The 14,132-nt window shown below is 36.2% G+C and overlaps 3 protein-coding genes across 3 annotated transcripts; 2 read left to right on the top strand and 1 right to left on the bottom strand.

The window, feature by feature from the left end:
* Positions 1-5,151: 5,151 nt before the first annotated feature.
* On the bottom strand, positions 5,152-6,240 carry LOC133779207 (uncharacterized). Its single transcript, XM_062219196.1, has 3 exons — positions 6,135-6,240; positions 5,950-6,020; positions 5,152-5,772 (listed from the first exon to the last, which is right to left on the bottom strand). The coding sequence occupies exons 1-3, from the start codon at positions 6,238-6,240 to the stop codon at positions 5,152-5,154; spliced, it is 798 nt and encodes a 265-aa protein (XP_062075180.1).
* A 475-nt stretch (positions 6,241-6,715) lies between these two features.
* LOC133779206 (uncharacterized) lies at positions 6,716-7,891 on the top strand. The gene has a single exon (XM_062219194.1). The coding sequence runs from the start codon at positions 6,716-6,718 to the stop codon at positions 7,889-7,891; it is 1,176 nt and encodes a 391-aa protein (XP_062075178.1).
* A 2,038-nt stretch (positions 7,892-9,929) lies between these two features.
* On the top strand, positions 9,930-14,126 carry LOC133777423 (protein SCARECROW-like). Its single transcript, XM_062216991.1, has 3 exons — positions 9,930-10,679; positions 10,796-12,811; positions 13,443-14,126. Exons 2-3 carry the CDS (start codon positions 11,019-11,021, stop codon positions 13,897-13,899), a joined length of 2,250 nt encoding a protein of 749 aa, XP_062072975.1. The 5' UTR covers positions 9,930-10,679; positions 10,796-11,018; the 3' UTR covers positions 13,900-14,126.
* The last annotated feature ends 6 nt before the right edge of the window (positions 14,127-14,132 follow it).

The raw sequence follows: 14,132 nt of genomic DNA, 5'->3' as shown, positions 1-14,132 counted from the left end.
AAGTTAAGAGACAGTCTTACTTTGCATAAGTCAAGTGATTTTTTGTATTTTGGAAATTCTTACTAATCAATTTTATCTCTGGACGTGTTTTTCGTGGACTAGGAAAACTGAAACACATAAAAATATTGTTATGTCATTTACATTTTTCTCGTGTTAAGTTTCTTTGTTTTAAGTTGCTATAGCAAGATTGAAAACCGCTATGAGTAACTAATCAATGTGCTTCAAAAACTTTTAATATTCCCTCTTTAAGTAAAAAGTTGATCTCTTAATTACTTTGGTAATATTAAGAAAAAACAAGAATTTCACAACCTAAGTTTATGTTTATGTGATTTTGATTTTGGTGACAGTGGTTAGCTTATTCAAAACTTTAATTATAGTCTGATATATTAGAGAATATATATTATTCAATGAAAATAGGAAAACCAAAATACAACTCTATGCAAAAATACAATAGACAAGGTAATTGATTAAAGAAATGTTACAACTCAATTGCAAAAGATACAAGTAAAATAGAAAGATGTAGAAGAAGAAGAAGAAGAATAATACAACTCAAATCATAAATAATACAAATAAAGATATAGACTAGAATAAAGAATAAGAACTCTCACACAACCAAAATGTAGAGTGGTGGAGATCACCAACTTGAATGAGGTTCAAGACCTTTGTCCAAAAAACTTATTTCCTCTACTTTCTAAGCGCTAAGGGAATCTCAAGTTTGGAAATAGCTATCTGGAATTATCAAACGTTTTGGTGTATTTTCTAGCCAAATGCTTTGTGAATAGAAAATAGTATGTCTTACAAGTGAGCATTAGACTCCTATTTATAGAGTTTTGAGACATCATTTGAATTTCAAATTCCACCAACCCCCTTGACTCTTACCAATGTTTAATTGTATATTTATGGAATTAAAATTAAGATTTGGGAGTTACTTAGGTTGTTGGAAATGTTGAAATTGAAGAAAAGGCAAAATGGAATTTGGCAGCCAGTACCCCAAGTCGCGGCCTGGGACATTCCAGACCACGATCTGGGACATTCTAGGCCCCGACCTTTGAGCCTCTGACTCCCAGGGCGCGACCTGGGATGCTCTTGGCCGCAACCCGAAAACCCAATTTTTTGCAAAACTCGTCGACTTCAAGTGAAATCCGACTCGAACCCAACATGGTTCGGGTCGGGTTTTAAAATTGAGGACACACGGGTTTGGGTGCCCAAACCCGAACATAACTAAAAAAAAAATCGAAAAAATTAATGTTTTTTTCAAAAAAAAATACTAAGACCCAATTTGTAAAAAAAATCAACATTACCAAACTAACAACAAAGTTTAAAAAAAAACATGTGAAAAAAATTAAAAAATGGTCAAAAAATGGTATTTTTGAATTTTTTTTTTTTACTAAGACCCATTTTTGGACCAATCCCACCCGAAACCCGACCAAAGCCGACCTGACCAAACCCGAAACTTGAAATTGCCCCAAAACCCAAAAATTTCGGACCGAATTCGGTACCACTTTCCTTCACCCGAAACCCGCAAAACCCGAACCCGAAACCTGAAAACCCGACCCGTGTGCACCCCTAAATGTAATAACTTATTTCTTGGGAAATTAATGATGTTCTAAAATTTAAGGAGGCTTAATTACAATTTTCTAATGTTTTACATTATATCAATACTTTTTAGCTTAAATAATAGTAAAAATATAAAGGAAAAAAACTGAGAGGGTACTTGAGCCCCTAAACCACAACGTGACTCTATTACTCATTGAAATCTATTTTCATATTAGGCTATTTAAGATTTTTGTCCTTCGAACTATGACCTATACATTATCGTGCCCCCTGATTTTTTTTTCGGGTCATTGAAAATACTCCTTGAACTATTCACTGTGTTGTAAAGTGGGACTTCTGTCCAATTTTACCACATGTGGCTAGCAAAATGTCGACGTGACTTTTTACTCGCTGATGTGTATTTGCCACGTCAGCGTCATGTGTGTAATTTAAAATTTAAAATTATTTAAAATTTAAAAATATATTTTCTTATTAAAAATTAACAAATTAATTCAAAAAAAATTACACCTTTAAAAAAATGGAATTATATTTAAATTTTAATTGAAACTAAAAAAAATATTATCTTAATCTTCCTTATTATTATTATCTTAATTTAAACCTTTAAAAAAAATTTAGTATATATTTAAATTTAAATTTGGAAATATTTGTGGCAGTTATTTAATAAGGAAGATTAAGATAATAATTTTTTTTATTTTAATTGAAATTTAAAATATTTCCAAAAAAATTTAAAAGGTTTAATTTTTTAATAAGAAAACAAAATTTTAAAATTTTAAATTATTTTTAATTTTGAATTACACACATGGCGCTGATGTGGTCAATACACATCAGTGAGTAAAAAGTCATGTCAGCATTCAATTAGCCACATTGGACGAATGTTAAATAAAAAAAAATTATATCAGGATTTGTCTTTATTGGACAAAAGTATCTCTTTACAACCCGGTGAATAGTTTAGGGGAAACTTTCAACAACCCAAAAAATTAGGGGACACGATAATGTATAAGTCATAGTTCGATGGTCAAAAATCCTAAATAGCCTTCATATTATTATTGTTTACCTATAATATTTTTAAATTATAAATTTGAATAATGCCACTTGTCAATCAATCACGTAAAAAAAGGTGTAAGAGAATTTTCTTCGTACTCTTTAAACTCAACAATCATAAAAGATGCAGGATTCCACTCCAAAAGACATTCCATAACATAACTCAAAGGTTGTGATGCTCAAATTTTTTAAACCAAAGTCCAACTACAATTCTCAATAATGCAAATAGTTTAGAATTTCAAGTAAAAAAATGAAGAATCTTTATAAATAAAAGAATGAAAACTAGTCTAAAATGTTCATATAAGTCTAAAATGTTCAAAAAGAGAATATAAATCTCAGAAGGAGATAACAAAAATAAAGGTAACCAAGATGATTACACTGATGGAATACACCAAAGACATGGAACCTAGATAGATAAACTAATATGTGGCCCCAAAATAGATACAAATAAACAGTAAGTTGCATTTCTTAGATAAATCAAAATAGTAAATCGGTAATCAATACCGAATTAGCGGCCTAAGCCAAAAGATTTACAACTTTGAATGACCTAAATTAGGGAAAAGATCAAACCTTAGCAAAATCCAAAGTCCTCGAAGGACAACGGTAGTAAACATCATTATTAGACAAAAAAAATCTAAAATAGACTCTAAAACTTTAAAAAAAAACAATAAAAAATAGCAGCAAAACTAAATAAAATCTAAAATCAAATGGATGCAACCAAGATATGGATTCAACAAAGATCACCATGCATCACTAGGCCTCACCAAGACCATAGGTCCACAACCCACCTCCACTAGCCACCAAAAAGATAGGACCTATTCAAGTAGATATCGGAGGTAAAGTCGAAACATCGATCTTGTAGCCGACTAAACACACCACAGAGGACAACATATGCTTGAACAGAAGCTGACCATTAGATAATCAAGAGAATAATACCATAACCAAGAGAAACAAGGTGGGCTAGAGGCGAATTTCCCATCCTACCACTGTAAGCCAAGACACCAATCTGCTGGGTAGTAAGGCCATCTCCAATGTATCACAAAAACTTATATTTGGTGTTGGAGATGCTCCAATGTAACATTATATACAACTGCAATTTGCTGTGTTTGCTACAGTACACAGCATATATGCCGTGTACTGTAGCACACGGTATTCTCTCTTTTTTTTTATTATTTTATTATATATTGTTTACCGAGTTTTTCGGAAACGAATACAAACAGAATAATAAAAAGATAAGAACTGTAGAAATGCTGAAATGTAACTAAACAAACAGTGTTTTTACGTGGTTCAGGCGTTAACAAGCCCTAGTCCACGAGTCGATGTTATTATACTTGGAAAAGGTTACAGTAAGATGGCTGGTGCACAAGAACTTCACACACTCACAGTGTTTCTCTCGGGTTCTCTTGAAGAAGATGAAGCTAGAGAGATTTTAGTAGAGTTTTTGCTATGTGATTTGTTGGTCGTCCCTCTCCTTGTAAAATGAAGGGGTCTTTATAGCTAGGGTTTCGGATTAGGGTTTTTCTCTACGTACATGAGTCTTAATTACACCAGCCATAAATAGGGGATACAATTACTGTAGTAGCATGGCTACAAGACTCTATGTGGGTATATTTACGTGAAAGTATGGGGAACACACAAAGTCAGCCGTCTTTTCCAAGTTGTCAGCGGAACAGTAGGCGAAAAGGTACCCTTAGGCGTGCTGGGATGTGCGCGGCTTTGACCTGACGGGCGTGTCAAGCGGGATCCTGTGTCAGACGGATATCATTACAAATATGCCTTCTCCCGGACTCGACCGTTCGGTTTTGTTCTGTGCGAGGCACGGAACTGTTTCCGCGGAGACCACTCGAAGAGCTTCTCCTGGAAGGGGCTTCCTCGAGGGGTATCCTTCGGAAGCGGGAGAGTCGACGAGTTTCCGTGTTGTGCTTGCTTGGAAGAGTAATCCGGATACTAAACAGGAGAAGTGAAGCCTTTCTGTCCATCCGCGAGCTCTGGTCACCTACCGTGAAAGACATCGATAATGCATCTTCCCCGAGGACATCAATCTAAACGCTATCCGGAAATCTGGATAACATATATATTTATATTATTATTTATATATATTTATATTATTATATATATAATTTAGAATTTAGTTTACTATGTGGAGATTAAATTGTATATAACACAAATTATTTTTTTTAATTATAATTTAAATAAAACATTATTAAATATTTGTATTTTTTTAATATTACACAATACAAACATTACAAATTCAAAGACACATTAAAAAAATTAAAATTGAACACATTAAACATCACATTCTCATTATAATCAATAGTACACATTCTCAACATTCACAATCACATTACAATTTTTTTTAATATTAATCATAGTAATGCATACGAAACATACTCAAAATTATACAATAAAACATTATAAACTTAAATCATAGTCAATGTTACATAATAAAAACGTTACAAACTTAAACATACATTGAAAAATTAAAATTAAACACGCCAAAATCAAACGGAAAGCAATAACATAGAAATGAACCTTATGAGATACAAAGACAACAATTCAATAATGCAGAAAATTATTCCCTATTCCGCCAAGATAGTCAAAATATGGACTATAATCTTGTGAGTCATTTTCAGATCTTTCACCTTGATCTTGAGATCGTTGCCCTTCATCTTGAGCACTTTGTCCTTGATATTGAGATGCTCGATATTGTGATCTCTGATATTGAGATCCTTCTCCTTGTTCTCCAACTTCGGATGTTCGTGCTCTTTCTCTGTAAATTCTTCTTTTTTCGCTTTGAATGTACCGGCGAAACTCTGGATCGGATATAGAATCCAAATCTGTGAATAAAATTTTATCTTCAGTCTTTCTTTTATGACGTTCATTTCTATCTGTGTTACTCTTTTCAATAACTTGAACAAGTTTTTTACTTTGTTCCATTAGTTTGTTAAATTGATCATCACCTAATTGTTTTGCCTTTGCTTTTTTCACACCAATAGGTCTTTCAATTGAATTAGTAATGATTTCCTCATTATTTATATTAAGATCAAATGAACTCATATCGGTGGATGCTGACGCCGGAGAATCAAAATTGTGAGATGATGATTTGGATGAAGTAAAATTAGGACCATCTTGTTGGAATCTACTTGGTGCATTGATGTTGTCATCACTTGTAAATTTCTAAATGTGTTTGAGGATGGGCCACACATGATCAAATTTGAAGCCTCTGCTATTTTTTTTTTCTTGGGCTAATAACATCTTCGCTTGATTTAACTATTAAAACATAAATAAAATAATAGTGTCAATAAAATTTAAAAACAATTTAGTAACAATAAGTAAATTATAACAAACACTTACAATATCTTCTTGTGAAGCACCACTTGGATTTTTATTTTGGATTTGGTTTATGCATCCCCTTAATTTTGCAACTGCACCAATAATGGTAGTCATTCGAGTTTGCAAAGATCTTCTTGGTCGAGGTTGATTACTAAATTTCCCATTCTTGTGGTACTCTTATTCAACTCTTGCCCAAAAACTGTTACCTGATTGGTTTCTTCCTATGATTGGATCTTGAGAAATGTCAATATATACATGGCACAAGTGCATTTCTTCCTCAAGTGAGTATGAAGCAGTGCGACTGGAAGACATTTTGGAAGAAAATGTAGTTGTTTTGAAAATATGTTGAAGAGATGTGATCAATTTGAATGAGTAGTGTGGAAGAGGTAATCCGTTTGAATGAGTAGTGTGGGATTATATAGGGATGAAAAAGCTACATAAGATTTGATTTCTTATCTTCTGATTTTGGATTCAGAAGATAAGATGTGATTTGACAACACAATGCAACGGTTGAGATTGTGGTCAATTTATTTCAGCGGCCAAGATTAATCCGTGAGATTTCTTATCTTCTGATTTTGGATTCAGAAGATAAGATGTGATTTGATAACACAATGCAACGGTTGAGATTGTGGTCAATTTATTTTAGCGGCCAAGATTAATCTATGAGATTTCTTATCTTCTGATTTTGGATTCAGAAGATAAGGACATTTACACTATAAACACATGAATATCACACATGATATAGGGTACACCGAAAAATATATATACAGTTTAACTTTGATAAAATATGAATTCTTATCCTGGTAGTTCATCTTATTTATCATCATCTTCTTCAGATGATGACTATTATGATGATATAGAAATGCAAGTAGTAGGTCAAATTACTGCTAACACCAATTTTTGCGTTGCTCAACACCAAAAAAACAAAGGCTCACGTCGAGGCTCGATTCCTAGTCATATAGTTATCAACCGTGACCGAGAAAGTGCTGATCGCAATCTCTTCAACGACTATTTTGCAAAGAATCCTCGATTTACCGATTTGATGTTTCGCCGAAGATTTCGAATGGGTCGTCCTTTATTCCTTCATATTTTGGATGCTATACAAAGACATGACAATTACTTCATCCAGCGAAGGGATGGAATGGGTAAACTCGGGTTATCAGGTTTGCAAAAAGTAACAGCTGTATTTCGAATGTTGGCGTATGGTGTACCAGCAGATGCTACCGATGAATACATCAAAATAGGAGAATCTACAACTATAGAAAGCTTGAAGCGATTTTGTCGTGTTGTTGTCGAGGTGTTTGGAGCCCGCTATCTCCGATCACCTAACGCTAATGATGTTGCAAGACTACTCCACATTGGTGAACGTAGAGGTTTTCCAGGAATGTTGGGAAGTTTAGATTGTATGCATTGGAAATGGAAAAATTGCCCAACTGCTTGGGGAGGACAATATGACGGTCGTAGTGGGTCCCCAACTATTATTCTTGAAGTTGTAGCTGACTATGATCTCTGGATATGGCGTGCATATTTTGGTTTACTGAGATCTAATAATGACATTAATGTGCTGGAGGCATCCCATCTTTTTGCTAATCTTGCTGAAGGTATTGCTCCACCTGCTAATTATGTTATTAAAGGAAAAGAGTATAATATGGGTTATTATTTAGCTGATGGTATATATCCAAAATGGTCTACTCTTGTTCAAAGTATTCATGATCCACGTCATCCAAAAAAGAAATTATTTGCAATGAAACAAGAAGCATGTAGAAAAGATGTGGAACGTGCATTTGGAGTACTGCAGTCTAGATTTGCAATTATTGCTGGACCGACACGTCTTTGGAATAAAAAAGTATTACATGATATAATGACTTCATGTATTATTATGCATAATATGTTAATTGAAGATGAACGTGATATTAATGCATTAATTGAAGAGCGAGTCGAAGTGCCAAGTCCAGAAGTTTAGCTGGTAGAAGATGATGATAATGCTCGGTTTTAAGAATTTCTTACTAGACATAGAAAAATCAAGGATAAGGAAGCTCACATTGAGCTTCGAAATGCATTAATTGAGCACTTGTAGGACGAATACGGTAACTCACAAAATTAAAATATATATTTTCAAGTGTCTTTTAGGTTTAATTTAATCTAATGTAATATAATTTTATTTTTTTCAGGAATGTAATATTTTTTCTCTAGTGATGTAATCTTTATATTACTACATGCAATATGATTTTTTAATTTATCGAGTTTTAATTATTTATATAGTATTTTTGTCATGTAATTAATGAGTAGTTTTATTTAAAATATTAATTAGATATAATAATTGTGATGATTTTGATAAATTAATATAATAATAAAAAGAATATTCAATTTATTTAAAAAATTATATAATAATAAAGATTTTTTTTTTTTTTTGTAGTTTTTAATGTTGTGATTGGAATGAAAATAGTTTTTGACATCAAAATTTGATGTTGGTGTGACACCAAATAAGATGTCAAGGTTGAAGATGCTCTAAGGGCCTCATAGCTAGAGCTCCACTAAAGCATAGGCTCTGACTGGGAGAAAGCCATGAAACCTAAGGTTTTCTTAGGAAGAAATTAAGGGGTCAGGAGTGAGAGAGAAAAACTGAGGGGTTGACTCAAAGTGAATGTGGTTTATTCTCTGTTATAACCAGTTTTGGATGAATGACATGACACGAATAATGCTAACCAAAACTAAAGAGAAGTTGCTCACTAGTGTATGTAAGTTGGTTGCCGACAGCCTAATCACCATATGCAAGCAAGGTTTGGTCGTCAATCGTCCGTAGACTAGGCACATAACTTGTAAACATGTATTTATTTCATTTAATTAATCATTTGTTTTGTTTAATCCCAGATTTTCTAGGTTTTAGCTATATTTAGCTATGAATGGCTATAGGTCGAAAATTACTCTAATCTCCACTGTAAATAAGGGGAAAAGTGATCAACACTTGGTTATAGACTCCTTCGTACTAAAGCACATTTACTCCCTTGTAATCAATTTTCAACTACAACGAGAAACTAGGTGATTAAAGTTTACTTGATATTGTGGTTTGAAGAGCAAAGAGTAATAAAATAGACTAATTTATTATGTATTTATTATTTCTTGAATTCGTACAAATATTTATAGTTTTTCATTAAATAGAGTCAACACTCTTTTTTAATCTTTTTGTTCACAAAGAATATATAATTCAGGATGAATACTTGAAAAAATTCACCATCTTAAAAGGGATGTATTAAGAATCTCACTTTTTTTTGAGACATTTATACATTTATAAGGACATGAGACCATCCACTTAATATCAAATGATCTTGAATTAGAATATCGTAAATTTCAATACTATTCTCATATCATCTCCATGTTATGGTTGGATAGCTTTAAAATGTTAAAATAAATTAATGCGAATCATTTATACTTTATTTTGTGGCGTATGTTATAAAAAAGTTAAGAAAATTAATTTAAAGACAGAAGAAAAAATAAAAACTAAAATACAAATAAATCAAGGAAATGACTCATTGAAAATTAATATGTATTTTTTTTTGGGTAGCTCCATATCAAAACATTTTAGTTAAATCCCATGAATGTTTCAAATAATTCCATCATCTCCAAGTATAAGACGCACAAAAGAAGACAATTTAACAAGTTGTTTTGAATTTTTTTTTCCCCTCAGTCTTGAATTACTACCAATAATAAAAATACTATATAAACATTCGTGTTCCCTAATAATATTTTATGAAGCGCGAGTTTGAAGTGTCATTATCAAAACAAACATTAATGGAAGAATATTTTCCCTAACCAAATTAAATGCTTATGATGGTGTTGGAGAGAGCATTAATTGAATAAAAATAAAAATCATGTGAAACCCAAAATTTCTTTAATTTCTCTCTGTTTGGCTCGATAACGCTAAGCTACCATGCCAGTGTTACTATACTTCTACTCTGTACGCCTCGGACTACATAGTAATGGTCGTCGTTTTGTCTTTAACGACTTTGAAAACGTTAAATGCTCAACGACGAACAAACAAACAGACGCAAAATCGCATCCAATCTTTTAATTCTTTCCCTAATCTTCTCTTCTTCGTCTGCCACTCTCTTCTCTGCTTCTCTTTCCCTTTCCCCCTTTTTTTCATCTTCCTACATAATTTTTTTTTTCATTTGCATTAATTCCCCCGCCTACCCATTTCTCATTATTATTAAATACGTATTTATTTTTTCTGCAAATATTTATTTCATTTGAGAACTTTGTTAATTTTTAATCATTTATATATATGCTGCTGCATATGGGTTTGAGCAGAGACAAATGAAGCTAATCCATTCAAGCAAAGACAATCGCCACCACCCTTCACAACTATCAGAAATTCACAGCTGAGACAGCCTCGACTCTCCCATTTTTTTTTCCTTCTTCTATTTATTTATTTATATATTTGGGCTTTCTGGGTTGTATAAAGTGTACAAGAATAGGTAAGAGTCAGATGGATCCAAAAGGCAAAACTTCGGCTTAGTCGTATTATTAAAATCAAAAGAAGCAAAGAAAGAGAAGAAGTTATATTAAGGGCATAGGAGGTCGTGTTTTGGGGTGTAGAGACTATCTTTGAGCAATCAACTTGTTTTTAGAGAGAGAGAGAAAGATAAAGAATCCCGAAGCCACTGTCCAGTTCCTCACGGCTGTTATCTGCTTGGCTACTGCCTCCTCAACTCATCTACTTATCTTCTTCATCATCATCTTCTTCTTCACTTGTAAGTTGTCTAAATCATCACCATTTTTTATTCTCTTCTGAACGACCCATTATTACTTTATTTTTGTTTTCTTTTTTCTCATCTGGGTTTTCATTCATTATGACTGCTTTGATTAGTGACAATGCCGGCGGAGACGCTAGTGCTGATGTGACTGGAAACACTGCCACCACCAATTATACAATTAATTCTACTGCTCATGTTGGAAGCTCTCGTCCGGGCTCCGGTGCCGGTGGTCGTTCCAATAGCAGTGGGAGCAGTACTGAAGACTTGTCCTTGAACCGACGTCGTTTACAAACAGAAGAACAACAAAGACAATCTGTGGAGTCTGGAGCTGGAAAGATGGTGAGAAAGAGGATGGCTTCCGAGATGGAAGTCCAGACCGCCACCGCCTCCGATTATCTCAGGCTCTCTCGGCGTGGTGTTCCGATGGCTATCGGTTTCTCCTTTCCGGTCACTGGTGATAGTAATAATAATAGTAATATAAATATTAATAATAGTAACAGTTATGATATTATTCCTCCTAATCCAAATAATACTACTCCGACCTCGGCCAGACCATCGTCAGTGAGTACGACCGGGATGAACCCCAACTACTCCACTTTGATACCATCTTCTACAAGTTTGACAAATCTGACGTCAGGTGGGGTTTCTGGGGTTTTATCTACTACTACTACTACTTGTTCTACAGCTCCCAACTTGACCCAAATCGACCCTCTCCCTTATCAACATCTTCATCATAATCCCAATCATAATCAAATCAGGTCACTCCCCCAGACCCACCACCAGTACCAGTCCCCAGCCGTTTGTGGGTTTTCGGGTCTGCCTTTGTTCCCACCCGAAAGTACTAGCCGTGAAATAAACACTACCAATATTTGTATCAATAACGCTAACAATAATAGCATTCACAACAATCTTAGTCCAAGTCCTCCTGCTGCAGCAGCTGGTTCAGGCTGTAGGGTTATTAGCCCCTCCAACACCACGAGTAGCACTACAGCGTCATCCATGGATGATAACAACCACAACAATCACAACAGTGCCTCGGCTACGGCCTGGATCGATGGCATCATTAAGGACCTCATCCACAGCTCCACCAACGTCTCCATCCCTCAACTCATCCACAACGTCAGGGAGATCATCTACCCTTGTAACCCAAACCTCGCCACCCTCCTCGAGTACCGCCTCCGCTCCTGCCTAGCATCAGACACTCCAAACGTTGCCGTTTTCTCTCCTCCGCTGGAATCTTCACCCACTGCCATGAACGACCAGTACTTGCACTGGGGAGGAGCCGTGCTTCCCCCTCCGCCTCTTCCTCAGTCAACTGCGACCAATACGGCCGACGTCATACAACAACAGCCGGAGAACCCATCTCCCGCGGAGGAACCTGTACCGGCACCATCTCCGGCGGTACTACTCCGAGAGAAGAAGGAAGAGCTTCGGCAGCAGAAGCGGGACGAAGAGGGGTTACATCTGTTGACCCTTTTGCTCCAATGCGCTGAGGCAGTATCGGCGGACAACTTCGACGATGCGAATAAGATCCTTCTCGAGATTTCAGAGTTGTCGACGCCGTTCGGGACGTCGGCACAACGCGTCGCCGCGTACTTCTCGGAGGCGATGTCGGCTCGGCTAGTGAGTTCGTGCCTGGGGATATACGCGGCTATGCCGTCGGCGGGGGTGCCGCAAAGCCATAGCCAGAGGATGGCGTCGGCGTTCCAGGTGTTCAATGGGATAAGTCCGTTCGTGAAGTTCTCTCACTTCACAGCCAATCAGGCTATCCAGGAGGCGTTTGAGAGGGAGGAAAGGGTTCACATCATCGATCTTGACATCATGCAGGGTTTGCAATGGCCCGGACTTTTTCACATATTGGCGTCTAGACCCGGTGGCCCCCCATACGTGAGACTGACTGGCCTAGGCAACTCTATGGACTCACTCGAGGCCACCGGAAAGCGCTTGTCCGATTTCGCCGATAAGTTGGGTCTTCCCTTTGAGTTCTTTCCGGTAGCCGACAAGGTCGGGAATTTGGACCCTGAGAGGCTCAATGTCAGCAAGAGGGAGGCCGTTGCTGTCCATTGGTTGCAGCATTCACTTTACGATGTCACTGGTTCGGATACCAACACGTTGTGGCTTTTGCAGAGGTAAACTACAATCTTTCTCTCTCTCTCTCTCTCTCTCTCTCTATCTATCTATTATACACTTTACAAACTCATACTTCAAAAAGATCCAAGTCCATCATCAAAGTTATGTGTTCTTTTCACGGTACCTTCTTTCTTTTTCTCTTTGCCTTTTTGTTATCATCTTCCACTCTCCCCAGTAACGGAAGACCAATGCTTTTTGAGTATATGGTTTGGACTTTTTTGAATGTGGTCTTAATATATACAAAGAGATCTGTGTATAAGCCTAAACAATATTCAGTGGTGCTATTTCTCCTTTATGTAGAAAAGGGAAAGGTACTTTGAAAGACAATCAGCGCTAATTATGTCCACTCCTTTTCGGCTTTACAAATAATGCAATTTGTCATGTCTCGTGAATGCATATACATCACCATGCAAGCGAATTCATACTACCAAAACATAAATAAAAGAAGCTTTAAGTTCCATATGCAAAGAAAATAAATAAAAGCATGTTAAATTTGCTGCTTAATCCGTGACAAGTATAACATATTCAAGTATATATATTCATTAAACCTTATTGATTCTGGAGTATACATGCATGGTTACTATCAGACTAGTCAAATAAGTTGTTAATATATATGGGATGTGATATCAGATTGGCGCCAAAAGTGGTGACGGTGGTGGAGCAGGACCTGAGCCACGCAGGATCGTTTTTAGGAAGGTTCGTGGAAGCGATTCACTACTACTCAGCGCTGTTCGACTCGCTGGGAGCGAGCTACGGCGAGGAGAGCGAGGAGAGGCACGTGGTTGAGCAGCAGCTGCTGTCGAGGGAGATAAGGAACGTGTTGGCCGTGGGAGGGCCGTCGAGAAGCAGGGACGTCAAGTTCCACAACTGGCGGGACAAGCTTCAGCAGTCAGGCTTTCGCGGAATCTCCCTGGCAGGCAATGCCGCCACCCAGGCCACTCTCCTTCTCGGCATGTTCCCTTCAGATGGCTACACCTTGGTGGAGGACAATGGAACCCTTAAGCTTGGCTGGAAGGACCTTTGCTTGCTTACAGCTTCGGCTTGGAGGCCACCCTACCATGCCACGCCCACAACTCTTCACTATTAGATAACTTTCTTGTTAAAAAAGAAAAAATATCCCAAGAGAGCTTAAAAGTACTATTCGCTTTTACACTTGTCATTAATCTCCTTTTTTTTCAATTAAGTTGAAGAGATGTTCTTACAGTTACCATGAGAAATACTTTCCAGTTTGAGCAATGTGGAAAGTGAGGATATATATGTATAATCTGCAGAATGATCATCTTGTTTATGAAAGTCAGCAAAACTTAAGTCTTTCTTCCT

This window comes from Humulus lupulus, chromosome 5 (genome assembly GCF_963169125.1).
Source record: "Humulus lupulus chromosome 5, drHumLupu1.1, whole genome shotgun sequence".
Lineage (NCBI taxonomy): Eukaryota > Viridiplantae > Streptophyta > Magnoliopsida > Rosales > Cannabaceae > Humulus > Humulus lupulus.
The sequence above is the reverse complement of the archived record's forward strand: the minus strand, read 5'-3'. Positions and strand labels throughout refer to the sequence as shown.